This window comes from Callorhinus ursinus, unplaced genomic scaffold (assembly GCF_003265705.2).
Source record: "Callorhinus ursinus isolate GAN/ISIS: 27379988/994484 unplaced genomic scaffold, GSC_fseal_2.0 scaffold12, whole genome shotgun sequence".
Taxonomy (NCBI): domain Eukaryota; kingdom Metazoa; phylum Chordata; class Mammalia; order Carnivora; family Otariidae; genus Callorhinus; species Callorhinus ursinus.
In genome coordinates, this window is record NW_027397074.1 from 42,429,761 (window position 1) to 42,444,670 (window position 14,910).

Genomic DNA, 14,910 nt, shown 5'->3' on the forward strand with positions numbered 1-14,910 from the left:
ATCTAATGGCAATAGAGTACAAATTCAGTACAGAGCAAATAATCAAGCAAAATGCTATATAAAATATGACTTACAATCACCTTTGAAAAAAATTAGCTCTCTAACTGTTCATAGAAAAACAAATAAAAGCTAAGCAAACATAATGAGAACATAGCAATTAGCATATTTTCTAACAAGCCATGTTGTTTAAATGCACATTAATGATATTATTATGATCTTGAAGAGAGTGTGATATATTGTCAAGGGTGTAAAGAAAACTTTCTCCCTGGTAGTATACAAATGATTTCGCCAAATGAATATAAAGTAGTCAGGAGTTGAAAGTAATGATTATTTTTCCCGTCACTCTCATTTTAAATCTTTTGTTTCCTTTCTTATCTCCCACCTATATTCAAGTTAAACAAGAACAAAGGCCAGAGGAGCTCTGGACAGAAGTAACACTTTATATCTGTATTGTCACCATTCACAGAGACTATCTGGCTTGGAATTGTTGGTCATCAGTTGGCAAAGGACTCCCTCTCCTGGATTAACTGTAAAAGGAGGCAAAAATCTTACATGCTTTACATTCTGCTCAAGTTTGTGCCTGAGTGGGGGAGGGGTTGCCCAGGGGTTGGGTATGCAATGAAAAGTTGCTGCCACCTACTGGCCCAGCACTGAAATCTTCACTTAAAGCAGAAGCCTGAAACCTGTATCCATAACCGAAGACTATATGTGCAGGGGAAACCCACAACTGCTTTTTGCTTTTCAATCTCTCAGACTTTGAAAAAAAAAGGCCACTAAATCGATCTCCAGTTGTCTCACTTTCGTCAAGATGATTTCAATCGACCCTAACGGCTCTCTATTAGGAAAAGATTAACGAGTATACAAATTAATTTCTGAAAGCTTTAACTTGACAATGTCTAATTTACGTAAACTAGAGTTTACCCACGATCCCGAAAGCTAAAAAAAATCTATTTCATTACGTTTGAACTCTGATGATCACAGTATTAAGAAGACAATGGTAAAATATAAGTTCTGAAATATTGCTTATAGTTTTCTATAAATAAGGGGGGGTTAAATATTATCAGTACGTTCACAGCTAGAATCTTTATAAAGCAAAGATCTGGAAAGTTCAACAAAGGTAGTACCCACTAATTCAATATTAGGTGAACCTATAATGATCCAATCAGCAGTGCATTTATATGTATATATATCAAGGCCACAGATACCTCATCAGCACTTACAGTCCCTTTGATTTCAAATATACATGAAAAGGTAATGTTATAATTGCACAAAGCTTGCTCAGGCAGCATAGCATATTCCTCCAAAGTCAGACTCACACTACCTTTCCACTCACCTGTTGGTGTATGGTCCCACCATGATTACTAGGCTGTCCCCTCTGAGCCCTTCCTTTTCTTTTCATTGCTCTGAGAAGCACAGAGGAAACTCACCTCTGGAGTTCTACTATTTTGTGGTGGGACTTTATTTTATTTATTTATTTATTTATTGTGGTTGGACTTTATTTTATCTTATTGTATTTTATTTTGTGGTGGGACTTTAATAGCCCAGCAATGATCAGGCAGGATAAGACAGCGCTCCATTAGATCTTCTTACTTTGAGAATACACTGAGATTCTTTATGCTGCTGTATGATGCAGAAGGGGCTGTTTTATGAATTTTTTATTTTATTAAATTTAAACAAAACTGTGGTGGAAAATGTTGGCCAGCCCATCACTGAACCGGGCTGTTTGTTACTGATAAAGGGTTTCGCACACACCGTGGTTCTGGGCTACACGTGTGTCCCGGGGACCAGCACGCTACCATCTGCAATTCTGTCATTCTTTCTTTCCTGTGGCTTTCTTTAACATGAAGTAAAAATCAGTAAAAATTCTTTCATGAAAACATGTCACTGTTGTGTGAAAAATCAGTACTATGATCGATCGTCTACAAAGTTTTAACAAAGCCACATTCTTTAGATAGGATCTACCAAAAGCTTGCATGATATATTCAATTAAAATTTCCATGAAATTATATATCACATTCTAATATGCAATTGACATGCACTCTGAAGAGAAATTACAACTCCTACTGAAAGCAGCAGTGACTGTGAGGTACATATAAAATCGGGCTGAATTCTTCACACAAATCAAATGAGTAAATAAAAACTGTATTTACTTCTTCGCAAAACAGCAACAGGTACAACTTTACTGCTTGCCTCTAATTTACATTAGTATTCTTTATTTAATTTTATATCAGAGGAATATTATAATGAATGCATAAAATAAAAGACAAATGTTCAACAAAACACAAAAAGGTTTTCAGCTGCCACTCATGCTCTCAAGATGATTCTAAATCCAAAGCATTTACCAGACCAGCAGGAGAATCTTCGTTTTTTGTAGGTAGAAAGGGAAAGCTGCATCTGAATTTTTTTTCTTCAGGTGAAATGTTGATTTTTCCTGCTTAGAAAAAAAATACACTTTTAGGCAAGGAAAAATGAATATTTACTCAACATTTTGTCAATTCAGCTCCTCAGAAAGGCCAGAAAGAGTGGTATTTTACTCAAGAGGAGAAGGTTTGGGAAAACATCCTGTTATTAGCAAAGGGACTTTCTCTAAATAATCTATTTCCAAGGTAAATTCTATGAAGTTATTTTAAAAATTAAACTAGATTTTTTAAAAAAAAGAAGAAGATGATGTGGGAGCATGATCTTTGTGCTATCAGAAAACTACAAAGACTTTTTAAAAGGCAAAGACTCATAACGCAGAGACCAAGAGAACATATGAGCTATTACAGAATATTGGATTAAAATGTACTTACCCAGGACTCTCAAATATCATACATCTCCATTATGTAGGCTTTCGGCACCAAGCCAATGGCTCCCTTCATTTCTCCTACCCACCAGCCATATCTATTGTATTCCTAATTGAAAACAATATGCAATATTAACCTTTAGACTGGTATAAGTACATTGTTGTTCATATGCAACTTCTTAGAAATGTTATTTATTTTTATAAAGTTACAAGAGCTTGAGCTGCAAATTGAAACATTTTAATCTTTCTTTGTTTGTTTCTGGACACTTAAAAATGCTGTTAGGCAAAGATTTAAATTAACATATAAGACAAAGCCTGTTTATTACTCTGTATAGAACACAGAAACAGTCACTTGGGATAAGAACCTAGCAAATGGAACTACATGAAGAAGTCAGCTCCCTAGGCCCATTTCCCTTCTCCCTCCCTCCCTCTCTCTCTCTCTCTCTCTCTCTCTCTCTCTCTCTCTCTCACACACACACACACACACACACACACACACACACACACACACACACACAGCCTGGGGAGACACCTTTTCTGTGCAAACACCGGTGCCAGATGCTTGCTATAAGGTTACAGCCAAGATCCTTAGGATATGATCTTGGCCTTCAAGAAACTTATCATCTAGCAAGGAAAGAATTATTTTTTCACAATAAACTGATTCCTAGTTAAACTCGTATGACTGAAAATTATTTAGAACGCAGAGCTATGCCCCTTCTTAAGAAAAATCTAATATGTGAGTATAGATATTTTAAACAGATAAATGAGGGACTAAGAAAACACTAATAATATCCAAAAATATTTGCTTTATGAGATAATTTTTAAAGGCTCCTTTTAAAAAGCTTCCCAAAGGCACTTATTGTTAAGCTTTCACTAATCAAAAACTACATTAGATAAAGGATGGGTGGTAGGAATTTGAAGGTGGTGTTAGGTTCACCCTTACAGTGGAAGATCAATAAGAAATAAAGTATCTCAAGTTATAAAGGCGAAATATTAATCTAGCTGTAAAAAAGAGTGATTGATGAGTCACTTTTGCATTTACTTTGCAATGTGAGATAAACCTATACCTGCATTTCTCCCCTTTGCCTCCATTGACAGATGCACCATTGCTTTAGGAATCGTGAACACACTGCAACGGGTCTCATATGTCTGCCAGATTGACTAATGTATTTTTATCTCAAATTTATTTATGTTTAGAGAGATACAAACAAAGTAAAATGAATTACAAGTTTCAAGAATAATATCTTCCAAAAGCAATACTCTGCAAAAGCACTGTAGGACCCAAATTTAATTTTTCATATAAGATAAATTTTTAAAATCAATCCCCAAAGTAATTCAATAGGTTATGATTTTCCAACATCTGAGTCATAGATAAATGTGCATATGCATATTGAGTTACATGTGGGGAGGGAATGTTCATACTGGCACAGACTTAACATCTGTATTGATTAGTATATGCTATTGACCATCAGAAAGGAAAATCATACAATTCCTCAATACAAATGTAGCAATGTTAGCATGTGTGTATTGATATGTAGTCTATCAATAGAGAGAATACCAGGTTAAAATCTATATGTGCTTTTTAAACAGTGGGTTGTACCAGAATCAGGTTTATTGGAAGAATAAGGTGGAAGGAAAGGTTGGGGGGGGGGCGGTGGTCAGGCTAACCTTACACTTCCTATTCTAATGAGGGCACAGCTCTGGCTCATGAGGCAGAGGACTCAAGATTTTAAGTTTTAAAAGTTCAATGTTAGAGTGAATTTTTTTGTGGATAAAACTATCTACGTGATGAAAATAGTCTGATGCCTGAACTCAGCGATGGTGACTATAATCTATGTAGGATCTATTTATCAGAAGAAAACACCAACTTAACTGAAAGCTATGATTAGCAACCATTATATCTTAATAGGTACCTAATAAAACTGCTCTTTTCAATTTTTAAGGCAATGAATACAATTAGGGCCTAATGCTTCACAAAACAAATGTATTTAACCTTCCTGAGGCAAAAGGCCTACACTGTAAGATTTCAAAATGGATGGTTAACAGGGTAAGTCTGATATGAAAGCTCTTAACCAATGCCAGTCTAACATTTTTCAAAAAATTGATTATTTGTAAAGAGTAAAGGAACTGCCCCCCGCCCCCAACAGGCAGACAGAACACACTCAGTGTGAGGGCATATGAAGACCCAAATCTGCTTTCCAAGAACAGCCCTCAATCTGGGGCTCGAGGCTTAAATAATGCTCACATCACTTTATAATATTCCGCTTTGGTTATAATCTGTACTCTCAAAGAAGGGCATATTATTGTTCTCAAAAAGCTCACTGACATCCAAATTTAAGAAACTGATTTCCAAAGAATCATTTCACCAAAGGACCAATGACATACTTCACACTTGAGATAATTCTGCCTGACGGTCACTGGTAAGATTTATTAAACAGAAAGGACAGTCGGAAACAGGAGGGAGGAGCTTATTCAGCTGCAAACACATCCCTTAAAAGTAACATTCTAGGAAAACATAAAAGTTTCAGACTAAAATAATCTTAAATGCTTCACTTAATTTAAAATAACTCAAGAGCACAGGAAATTTGCTCATAAAAATACTCTAAAATATCACAGGTTTAAATCAGAAAAGGGTAAAAAATCAGAATGTTTATTACTTTACATTTGTAAAGAATTCCATCGAATACTCCTGTGTGGAATTAAGAGGTAAGATAAAATAGAGTGAGGTAAAAATCTAGGAGGCAAATTTATGGATTTACACTGCGGCCATTAGAGTATGTCGACAACACTGCAAACACAGAAGCTTTTACTTTTATCATTACCATCCTCTGTATGAGCCTCCTGAGCAACATGAATCCCAATTAAACCATTTGCAGCCTATAAATTGGAATGAAGATGCTTCTTGGAGCACGGTATTCTAAACTTGAGCCTCAAGATTCAATACCATACAAGCTTTCCCTTTGAAGACGAGAATCGGCCTCTTTGCCTTCCCTGTTTCCTGTGCCCAAATAAATGTGATTGCAAATGACATATTACAGTGGGAAATAATGCAATCCATACAGTGTTTCCTTACCGTCCACATACTAATTATAGTATTGTTCTAAAAGTCACAGGTGGGTCATTAAAAAAAAAAAAAAGATAAACAGTCCTCAAGCCTTATCTTGTTATTAAACAAAAAAACAAAGAGACAAAACCATACCAGGCTGCCATCTAAATCTCTGAAAGGTTAGGAAGCATCATGTCATCTTTATGGCACAAGAGATCTCAGGTACAAGAAGGTCTGCCATCTGGTATCCTTCACCCTACTCGGCTCTTAACATCAACTAAAACGCTAACACAGGCAAGTGACTGTGCTTCGGGAGGACTGATAAAATAATGAAGAGTCCTTTAATCTACAGGAAACCATTCCAGTCAATTTATAAGAAATATTGCATCCCTTTGTAGGACGTGTAATTATTTTCTATTAATCATGTGCTATAAAGCTACATTATGTGGTTATTCTGTTATCACTAGAAAGAGGCCTGCAGTCAGCTTCTGACAATGTTAGGTAATTACTAATACAAAGCTTCTTTCTCCTCCCGTAGTAATGCTATCAAGATCCAGAGGTGTAGTGATGCTTATTGTATAAAAATAATACTCAAAAGAAATTCAATATCTGCAAAATGGATGGCTTCCAGGCAAAATGTAATGTGGCAGTCAAAGAAGCAAAAAAAAAAAGCCAAACTTGCCCAATAATCCGAGAAAATAATCGGAAAGTGGTACGGCACTGTTGTGCTCTAACTCCTCTGTTTTCAATTTTCCTGCCATTAAAATAGTTTTTATTTGTTTTATTTTGTAGTAAAATTTTCGGCCTCAGCTAATAGTTACTAGGCAATAAATGCAAGCGATTATGTAACTGGGGCAGGGAGAAAGGACGAGCCCTGATCATGTGAAACCAGCACAACACCTAAACATATGTCCATGTTTCCTCATTCACTACATCTTTGCTCTCTGCCAGTGTAAGGCCCCGACATTCACTGGAATCCTTCTCAGCACCATGATTCTCATTTCTCAAGTGTGTTACTCCACTTTCTGCAAACTGTGGGTAAAAGAATGTTGCCTTAAGAGAAACCTGAAACACTTAAAAAAATTTCCTGATATGTACTACCCCTTCCAGAAACTAGTTACCAACCTGTCTGAATGCAACAGGTGTTAGAAAGGTGGAAAGACTACCTGTCCTTTCTCCAAACATGTATCCGTGCTTTGAAACATACTACCCTTTTGCAGAAATGAAGTTAATTTTATTCACAAAATATAAAATGCACTGAGTTTCATAACCAGTGGACTTGACCATTGTTTTCCAAGTATTCACTGTGATAGTCTCAATTTTTCATAAACACTGTGGTAGTATGAAAACTAGATACCTATTTAAAATACAGAAATCCTTTCTTCAAGCCTACCTCTTCAATCTCTTCCTTTTTACTATCTCCAACTAGAAACTTTGTAAGATTCCCTTCATTTCTCATACCTGTCATTTCATCCCTGAAAATGCACAACAGCAACCTGACAACCCCAGTGTTTTACTATTATTATCTACATATTAACGCCTTGAATCTTCGTCTCCTGAGCTGATAAATGAGGAAATCGACACTAATCCTCTCTAAGGTCCTCCATGATGTCTGAACACCATCCTCCATGAACCTGCTTTAAGACACTGAGTCTCTTAGCGGCTTATGGAAATCAACCTCATTACTTTATAATTCACTGTGCAGGTGTGACTTTGAGTTACGCTAATTCGAAGAATTACTATTTTTTTCCTCTCTGTACTGTGCGCTCCATTTTGCAAGCAAGAAAGACAAAGGACAAGCAAGGAAGCTGATAGTAAGAATTCAGTTATTATAACAAATTCTAGTTTATATTCCAGAGTGAAGACACATTTAACTCAAGTTTCTACACAATCCACATTTATAATACCGCACAGCAAAAACTGCTATTCGGTCTGATGATTCAGACTGCTATTCAGACTGATGGCAGGCAAAGAAAAGATCGAATCATATTCAGTAGAAAGTGGCCTTGGTACTCGGTGTATTTCACTAACCAGTAGGAGACTCCGTTAACGGTTCTCAGGCTCATCCACCTGTCTATTCCAACTGTCGCCACTCTGCTCCAGCCCTTCACCGCCTGACCCCGGGTTACTGCATCATCAAGTTGGCTTCACTCTTCTTCCCAGAAACCACCCGTGTCCATTGCAAGCATGGCTCAGGCACTTACCCCAGCTCCCGAGTACAGTAACTGTAAATTCCTCTGCTCGGATCTCTCCCCCACTTGCTAGCAACGTTCTCTCACTGCTCTGGTCCACACGGTCCAATCTTCCACGCTACACTCCTTCCCACCTCTGCACATGGTGCCTTCCTCCCCAGGGAATGGCTCCCCTCCCTCACCCAAATCCTAACCAGTAACTATGACCTGACTCAAGTTACCCAGCTGTCATGCATTGGCCTCCAAATTATTTAATCTGCACTTACATCTCTCATTTCAAGCTGAGCATTTATTCCTCAGTGGATTTTATGTATGTTAGTTTTGTCCCTTCACTGAAAATACAGTACAAACTCACTGAGATTAGGGCACTGTCTTACACTTGATCCGTATGCCCCCCACAGCAGATGGATAAAAGGCGTTCAATAAATGGACTGGGTGAGGAAGCATACTCTGTCTTGATTTTTGGATGATGCACCAGTTGACAATCCTAAATATTTTCTTAAGAAGTGTAATTTCCAAAAGGTGTATCTTTTCCTTTGTGTCTATCAGACATATGTGAAGAATTTTAGCAATGACTAAACAAAGTTTGTTCTGAAGTGTGTTTAGCTTCACAATCCGAAGTATGTTGTTCCTACTGGGGGCAGGCTGCTGTCCACCATGTCTCCTAATGCACTGCATAGGACACCTTGTCTGAAGAGTTCAAATCCCATCTGCAGAAAGAAAGGTATCAGTCCCCGGCACAACTGGTACCAGATAATCCCAGTTCTTTGAAGAACTGAATTCAGGTGAATTTACTGTATGTACCGAAGAGGTGAAGACAGAACCTTGTAAAGGTGGAAACAGGGTGGCAGGTGTAAAGGAAAATCTACTGGGTTTTCAGCTCCTCATTGTTCTTGTGATTATTTTCCCAGAAGTTCCAGAATCTTTTTTTTTAAGATTTTATTTATTTATTTGACAGAGAGATGGCAAGAGCGGGAACACAAGCGGGGGGGGGGGGGAGAGGGAGAAGCAGGGCTTCCCGCCGAGCAGGGAGCCTGATGCAGGGCTCGATCCCAAGACTCTGGGACCATGACCTGAGCCGAAGGCAGACGCTTAATGGACTGAGCCACCCAGGCGCCCCTGGAAGTTCCAGAGTCTTATGCCAGTTCTGTTACTAACTAGATATGCAACCTTGGGCAATCCCCAAGTTCTTTGGGGATGATTTTTTGGGGTTTCTATTTCCAGCACTCTTTGAGACTCCACAACAATCCACTTAACATAAATCAGTAAGTCTCATTATTTGCATTTGGATTCTTACCCCTTTTGTAGTTGGCTGCTGAGAAGCTCAGGGCTGAACTGGAAGTTCAAGTGCCCAAACTCTAGTCTTTTAAAGTCTCCACAGGGGTAGTCTTTTTCTCCTTGCATCTTTTATTTATTTTCCCCAATTATGTTGAGCCTTGAGATTTCCTCACCTATAAAGCAAACGGTGAGCACTAAGGTTCCCCTAACTCTATGACTCCAACATTCTAACTTCTTTTAAGCATTCAGGATTATTTCCCATTTTTACCCGTATTTTCACAAACACATATTAACATATATCTGCTATGATATTAGGTATTGGGGATCCAACAATACTTAAGACACAGTGTCTACCTCAAAGAGTTCAGGGTCAAGAGAGAGAAATCGATACTCCTAGTCCCCATGTAGGCGTAGCAAAGTAGAAAGAGTGAAAGCTCTAGGGTCAGATCTGCTCTGATTCCAGAAGAAGGTACTTTCTAGTTGGTATCCTCAGGTGATTTACATAATAACCTTGCTGAGCATCAGTTTTCTCATCTGGAAAATTATCACACCAGAGACTTCATAGGGTTATCTTACGATCGGATGAGTGAAAGCATATCAAGTGCCTAGAAAAGGACACTGCAGGTATGCAACCAACCCTTTTTCATTTCCTCCCTCTCTCTTCCCACTAATTATATAGCAAAATACCAGGGCAACGAAAAGTGTATGTTGGGCTGCCCTGAAAGGCAATCTGATTATTACGAGCAGTTCTCCACCCTGCCCTTCCAAAAGGAATCTGGCCTTTAAAGGGATGAGGACGGAGACATCTCAAAGGAGTAAACGCTGCTATACATACATTAAGGGGGTTCCTGAGTTTTTGGGGTGGGGGACAGAAGGGCATAAGAGATCATGGACTTTTCAATTTCAGATTTTAAAAAACATTATGAACATCATGCTGTCTTTAGAGTCGTTTTGTTCTGCTTCTGGGTTATTCCATGCAGAATGAAACCACACAGGCTTGCAGCCTGTAGCCACCCCTCACTGCCATTTCCATTCTGCCTGCATCTCTGACACCGCTTTCTGGCTTATCCTTGACCTCTTGAGCCACTGCAGGGGCTGAGCCTTCCAGCCTGACTCCCAGAATCACCTTCCCCTTTCAGCTGTCAACATTTTCCTGAAATGCTCATTCCATTTCATGTAAGAGAAAAGAGGGAAGTCCTGGGACATGTTCATGCATAGATAACAGGAGGAGCCCCATAGCTGAGCCAGAACATCTTCTCGGGAGGGGGAGGGGGGTACTGAGCAGTAGGTCTGCCTGGTATGAACCATTGTACCCAGGACGTTCCCATACTGACAGCATGGAAACGAAATGCCATCAGACCCACACAAATGCAGTCACAAGCACAGAAAACTCCTTCTACCTTCCCCAAAGGCTGGAAGATAGAATAACACTTTGGGACCTAGCTTAGCATCCACATATGTCCTATATTGAGATGTCCTAGTTACTACTCAGCAGTTGCTCATGCTATTTGTGGCACACTGGGTCAGATGGTCACAAAGGAAAAACTAAGAGACCTGAAAAGTAACTCTGCCAGTAGAGCTCGGCAGGACTTTCATTTTACTTTCCTTCTCTAGGAGGTTTGAAGCCAGAAAAGCCCGAGGAATGGAATCTGTCCATTTTCACAATGAGAAACAAATGGTCAGTGACAGTCACAATTCACCAATCACTGAAAAAAGTCACAAACAGATATAAAGAGAGGCAATGCTTGAACCTCCAGCCAATACACACTAAAAAAAAAAAAAAAAAAAATGCCCCTTTACTGCACATTAGTGAACACCGTCATCCTATATTTCCTGTTTTTGACTTAATAAGAAATTTCTCAAAAAGCTGCAGTGCTTGATTCACACGTGTCCTAGACTAGATAAAATATTCCAGGACTCTTAACTTTCTTGTTTTTCTATTACTACCAGACGAAGTAGCGTGCTTCTTTCCTGCTGAAGCATAGCTCCCCTGTCATTAAGTCTCTAAAAATAATTCATTGCTTTAAAAGTAAGAATAGGAATGTGGTTAGCAATTTACCGATGAGTACAGATTGAAAGATAAACTAATAAAGGGTGTAAATCCAGAACAGCAAGTAAAATGACATAACCAAAGAGGTATGCAGGGCAATGGAATATGCCTATAGTTATATAACCTGGATCCTGCTATTAAAATTCTAAAATTTCATAAACATACTTCTACGAAAATACTATTAACTAGGATATTATGTCCATGTTTAAGGTGGTAATAAAAGTGAAATGTAACCTAGTAATGGAATTTGACACAATTTTAAACAAACTGATTCCTTTAAAAAAAAAGATATTTTTACCTCAAATATGATTTTCCCCCATCAAATTAATCAGAAATCGGGCTGTGTGTTTCAGAATTAATTCACTAACAACACAGGTCTCATTAAAATTACAAATTCCACTTTCATCCATTCCTGTAAATGTGCCCCATTGTTTTAGGGGAGAAAAAAAATTTCCTCAATCTCCGCTGAACTACGAAAGTACATAACGTTTTAATACATAAAAAACAGCAGTGAGCCTATGTGAAAGGAACTATATGCAAAAAGTTACTGGCTCTCCTTTTTAGGTAAGCAGTACTTAAATTTATTATTAGTGAGCTTCAAAGGTTAAAGCTTAGAAAATGCCAGACACTTTGAAAGAGAGGCTAGCTCAGCCAGGGGTCACATGACAGCTGCTAAGTGCAAAATGTTACAAAGGGAAGGGGGCAGGGCAGGTTATCTGCTTACTCTTCTTTATTGCAACATTGGATTTTCACTAAAAAAAATTTTTTTTAAAGGCTAAGATTTGTATAACTCTCAAAAGAGGCCTGAAATAAATAAATCATCCCCAGGCTGACTGAGCACAGCTGACACCCCATCAAGGCTTCCTTGCAAAAACAGAGAGAGGACTGATTTTTAAAACCAAACTATATTTCGGGGTGCCTGGGCGGCTCAGTTGGTTAAGTGTCTGCCTTCGGCTCAGGTCATGATGCCGGGGTCCTGGGATCGAGCTCCGCGTCGGGCTCCCTGCTCAGCGGGGAGTCTGCTTCTCCCTCTCCCTCTGCCTGCCTCTCTGCCTACCTGTGCTCTCTGTCAAATAAATAAATAAAATCTTTAAAAAAAAACCCCAAACTATATTTCTATAGTGAATTTTAATGAAGACAGCCCAATCGTCAAACCAGTTCAATCTTTTTCTGTCATTTCACTTACAAAATTAAGACCCTCTTTATTATAATGCACACCATTTTTAGCCCTTGATTTATCTAAATTTTGTTTATACTTAAATGTATTTTTCTTAAACTATCTTCTGTTGCCTTTTTTAAGAGTATCTTCAGCAATGACAACCTTCTAGAAGGTAAGTTAGATCAGTGGTAATTAAATATTGCAAAATGTAGCTCAGTTAATTTTGAAAAGAAAGTTGTATTTTTTTTTAAGATTTATTTATTTGAGAGAGAGAGTGCACACATGGGGAGGGGCAGAAGGAGAGGGAGAGAGAAACTTTGGCAGACTCTGAGCTGAGCGTGAAGCCAGACTCAGGCCTGATCCTACAACCCCAAGATCATGACTTGAGCCAAAAACAAGAGTCAGACGCTCAACCAACTGTGCCACCCAGGTGCCCCAGTCATATTTCTTTAAAATCTTCTAAATGACATTATTTATTAGAAAAGTTGTGACATTAATTTCTCTACAAAGTACACATTTTTTACGCCTCTACAAATATTGTATTAAGACGCCTTTAAAATGTATTCTTCTTTATGTATGCAATGTTTACATTTAATTCAGAATGATGAAAAAATTTATGATTAATGCTAATACTTTATTAACATGAGCTAGGAAAGTAATAATCCATAGCTGGATTTAAAGTTGAATTTATGACATCATTTTGATTGTGCACATTAGCTGTAATTACCTGCACCACTCATTCTGAGCCACTAGATGGTGTAAAAAATAAATTAAAATGGTAAAATTTCATTCTATCACCATAAAACCTAATGTAACTCTGAGAAAGATGAAACAGATTTCTAAACTTACAACAATGCTAGTGGCTTCTACACTAATTGTTCTTTTTAAAAAAATCTGTCTCTCTACCTTGATCTAGAAACATGTCCTTTTGAGCAATTTTTCACTCTAAGGACCTTGAGTTCCGAATTTACAGTAGTATTAAACATTCAAATTGCTGTCATTCACATATTAAGTGAATTTATGATATTAATTTATGGTCTATTTTGGCCAAAGTTTTGATAAAAACTGGGAGACTAAGCCTATAAAAAATTTATTACAGTCTCCAGAGATTCTTATCTGAAACCATCCCCCCAAAATTGCAGAAGCAAGAATCTTCACAAACATATACTGACTCCCAAAGCAACCTGAAAACCGATAGCCAAGATATCGAATAATGGCCCAGAATTTGTCCACATCCCATCAAGGGAGAGCTAAGTGTCCTTTCTTTTTACCCTCACCAAGATCTACCTGGTTGATTCTACCAGGTCCACCACTGGATAAATACTGGTATTTTTTTTTTTCAGGAAGAGCTATTTTAATTTTCTATTAAACATTCTTCCAAAAGCATTATTTTATCCCGTATCTTACTGAGTTATAAGAAATAACATTAGCATTAGAAAAAAAACAGGAAGAAAGATAAATCAAATGTGGATAATTAAACTAAACTTATACAGAAAAGGAAAATGAGAAGAAAGGACTGAGAGCTTTACAGATAGATACTGTGAAAACTGTGCATCTCAAAGCAACCTTTATTTGTTCAATTTTTTTAACAACAGCGTTTTACGACCAATACACTGATTTTTTTCAAGAAGGAAAGTCATTTTAAAAACATTTTTATTTTAAGAATAGGCCTGCGTTCAGCTGTAGATTTGTCCCCTCCAAGCTCTGATCAGGTTTATTTTGATTTGGGAAAAAAAAGACCATTTTGATGGCATGAAAAGCAAAATTTAAGTCTTTTTTTTTAAACATCTCAGTACAGAATTTTAAAAACTATTAATGGAAAATATATTAAGGACATTAATTCACAACAGTAATTACTACTGGCCAGTTCCTGGTATTCGGCTTCTCCCCTAGTTCTCCAGAGGAAAACTTAAGTTGAATCTTCAGCAAAATGATCTTTAAATATACTTTGTAAGCAAAATGAGAGCTTTTGTTTACATAGTTTTTAGATTTTGCTGTTCCTGATTTTATTCTGAAACTCAAGTTTTACCCCAAACCATAATTACCGCATGAACTTTGTAATGCACAGTTTTGTATGCAATTCAGCAAGCAGTAATACACCATCGGGCCCTGTCTACCCAGAGCTTAGGAGAAACAGGGCCGGTCACACCCATTTAAAAACAAATCTCACACTATTTGCCAATGTGTAGTTTCCGTATAAGTTCGGACAATGAAATATATGGATATGTATCTATCTATCTCATCTTAATTTTCAAAGGTAGGCAAAGGGAGTTCTTCACAGCTTAGCTTTGCCTGGCTGAAGCTGAAGATTTTGTAACTTCATAGCCAGACCCATGTTGCCAGTAATTTTCAATTTGCCTTGAAAGAAGGCCGACTGAGGATTCATTTTACCAGAAGGCC

At 37.8% G+C, this 14,910-nt stretch overlaps 2 protein-coding genes across 3 annotated transcripts in view; both read right to left on the reverse strand.

The window, feature by feature from the left end:
• Nucleotides 1-216: 216 nt before the first annotated feature.
• The window catches only part of SKAP2 (src kinase associated phosphoprotein 2), a 170,253-nt gene continuing 155,559 nt past the window's right edge, over nucleotides 217-14,910 (reverse strand). The window contains exons 12-13 of one of the 2 annotated variants that reach the window (XM_025873066.2): nucleotides 2,793-2,894; nucleotides 217-2,431 (exon numbers count right to left, since the gene is read on the reverse strand). In XM_025873066.2, coding sequence (XP_025728851.1) covers nucleotides 2,802-2,894 — 93 coding nt within the window. In that variant the 3' untranslated portion in view covers nucleotides 217-2,431; nucleotides 2,793-2,801. Of the gene's footprint in view, nucleotides 2,435-2,792; nucleotides 2,895-14,910 lie in introns of both variants that reach the window. The other variant, XM_025873067.2, reaches the window with a different exon arrangement.
• The window catches only part of LOC141373876 (sterol carrier protein 2-like), a 3,676-nt gene continuing 2,826 nt past the window's right edge, over nucleotides 14,061-14,910 (reverse strand). Inside the window, exon 2 of the mRNA XM_073898994.1 lies at nucleotides 14,061-14,884. Coding sequence (XP_073755095.1) covers nucleotides 14,786-14,884 — 99 coding nt within the window. The 3' untranslated portion in view covers nucleotides 14,061-14,785. The remainder of the gene's footprint in view (nucleotides 14,885-14,910) is intronic.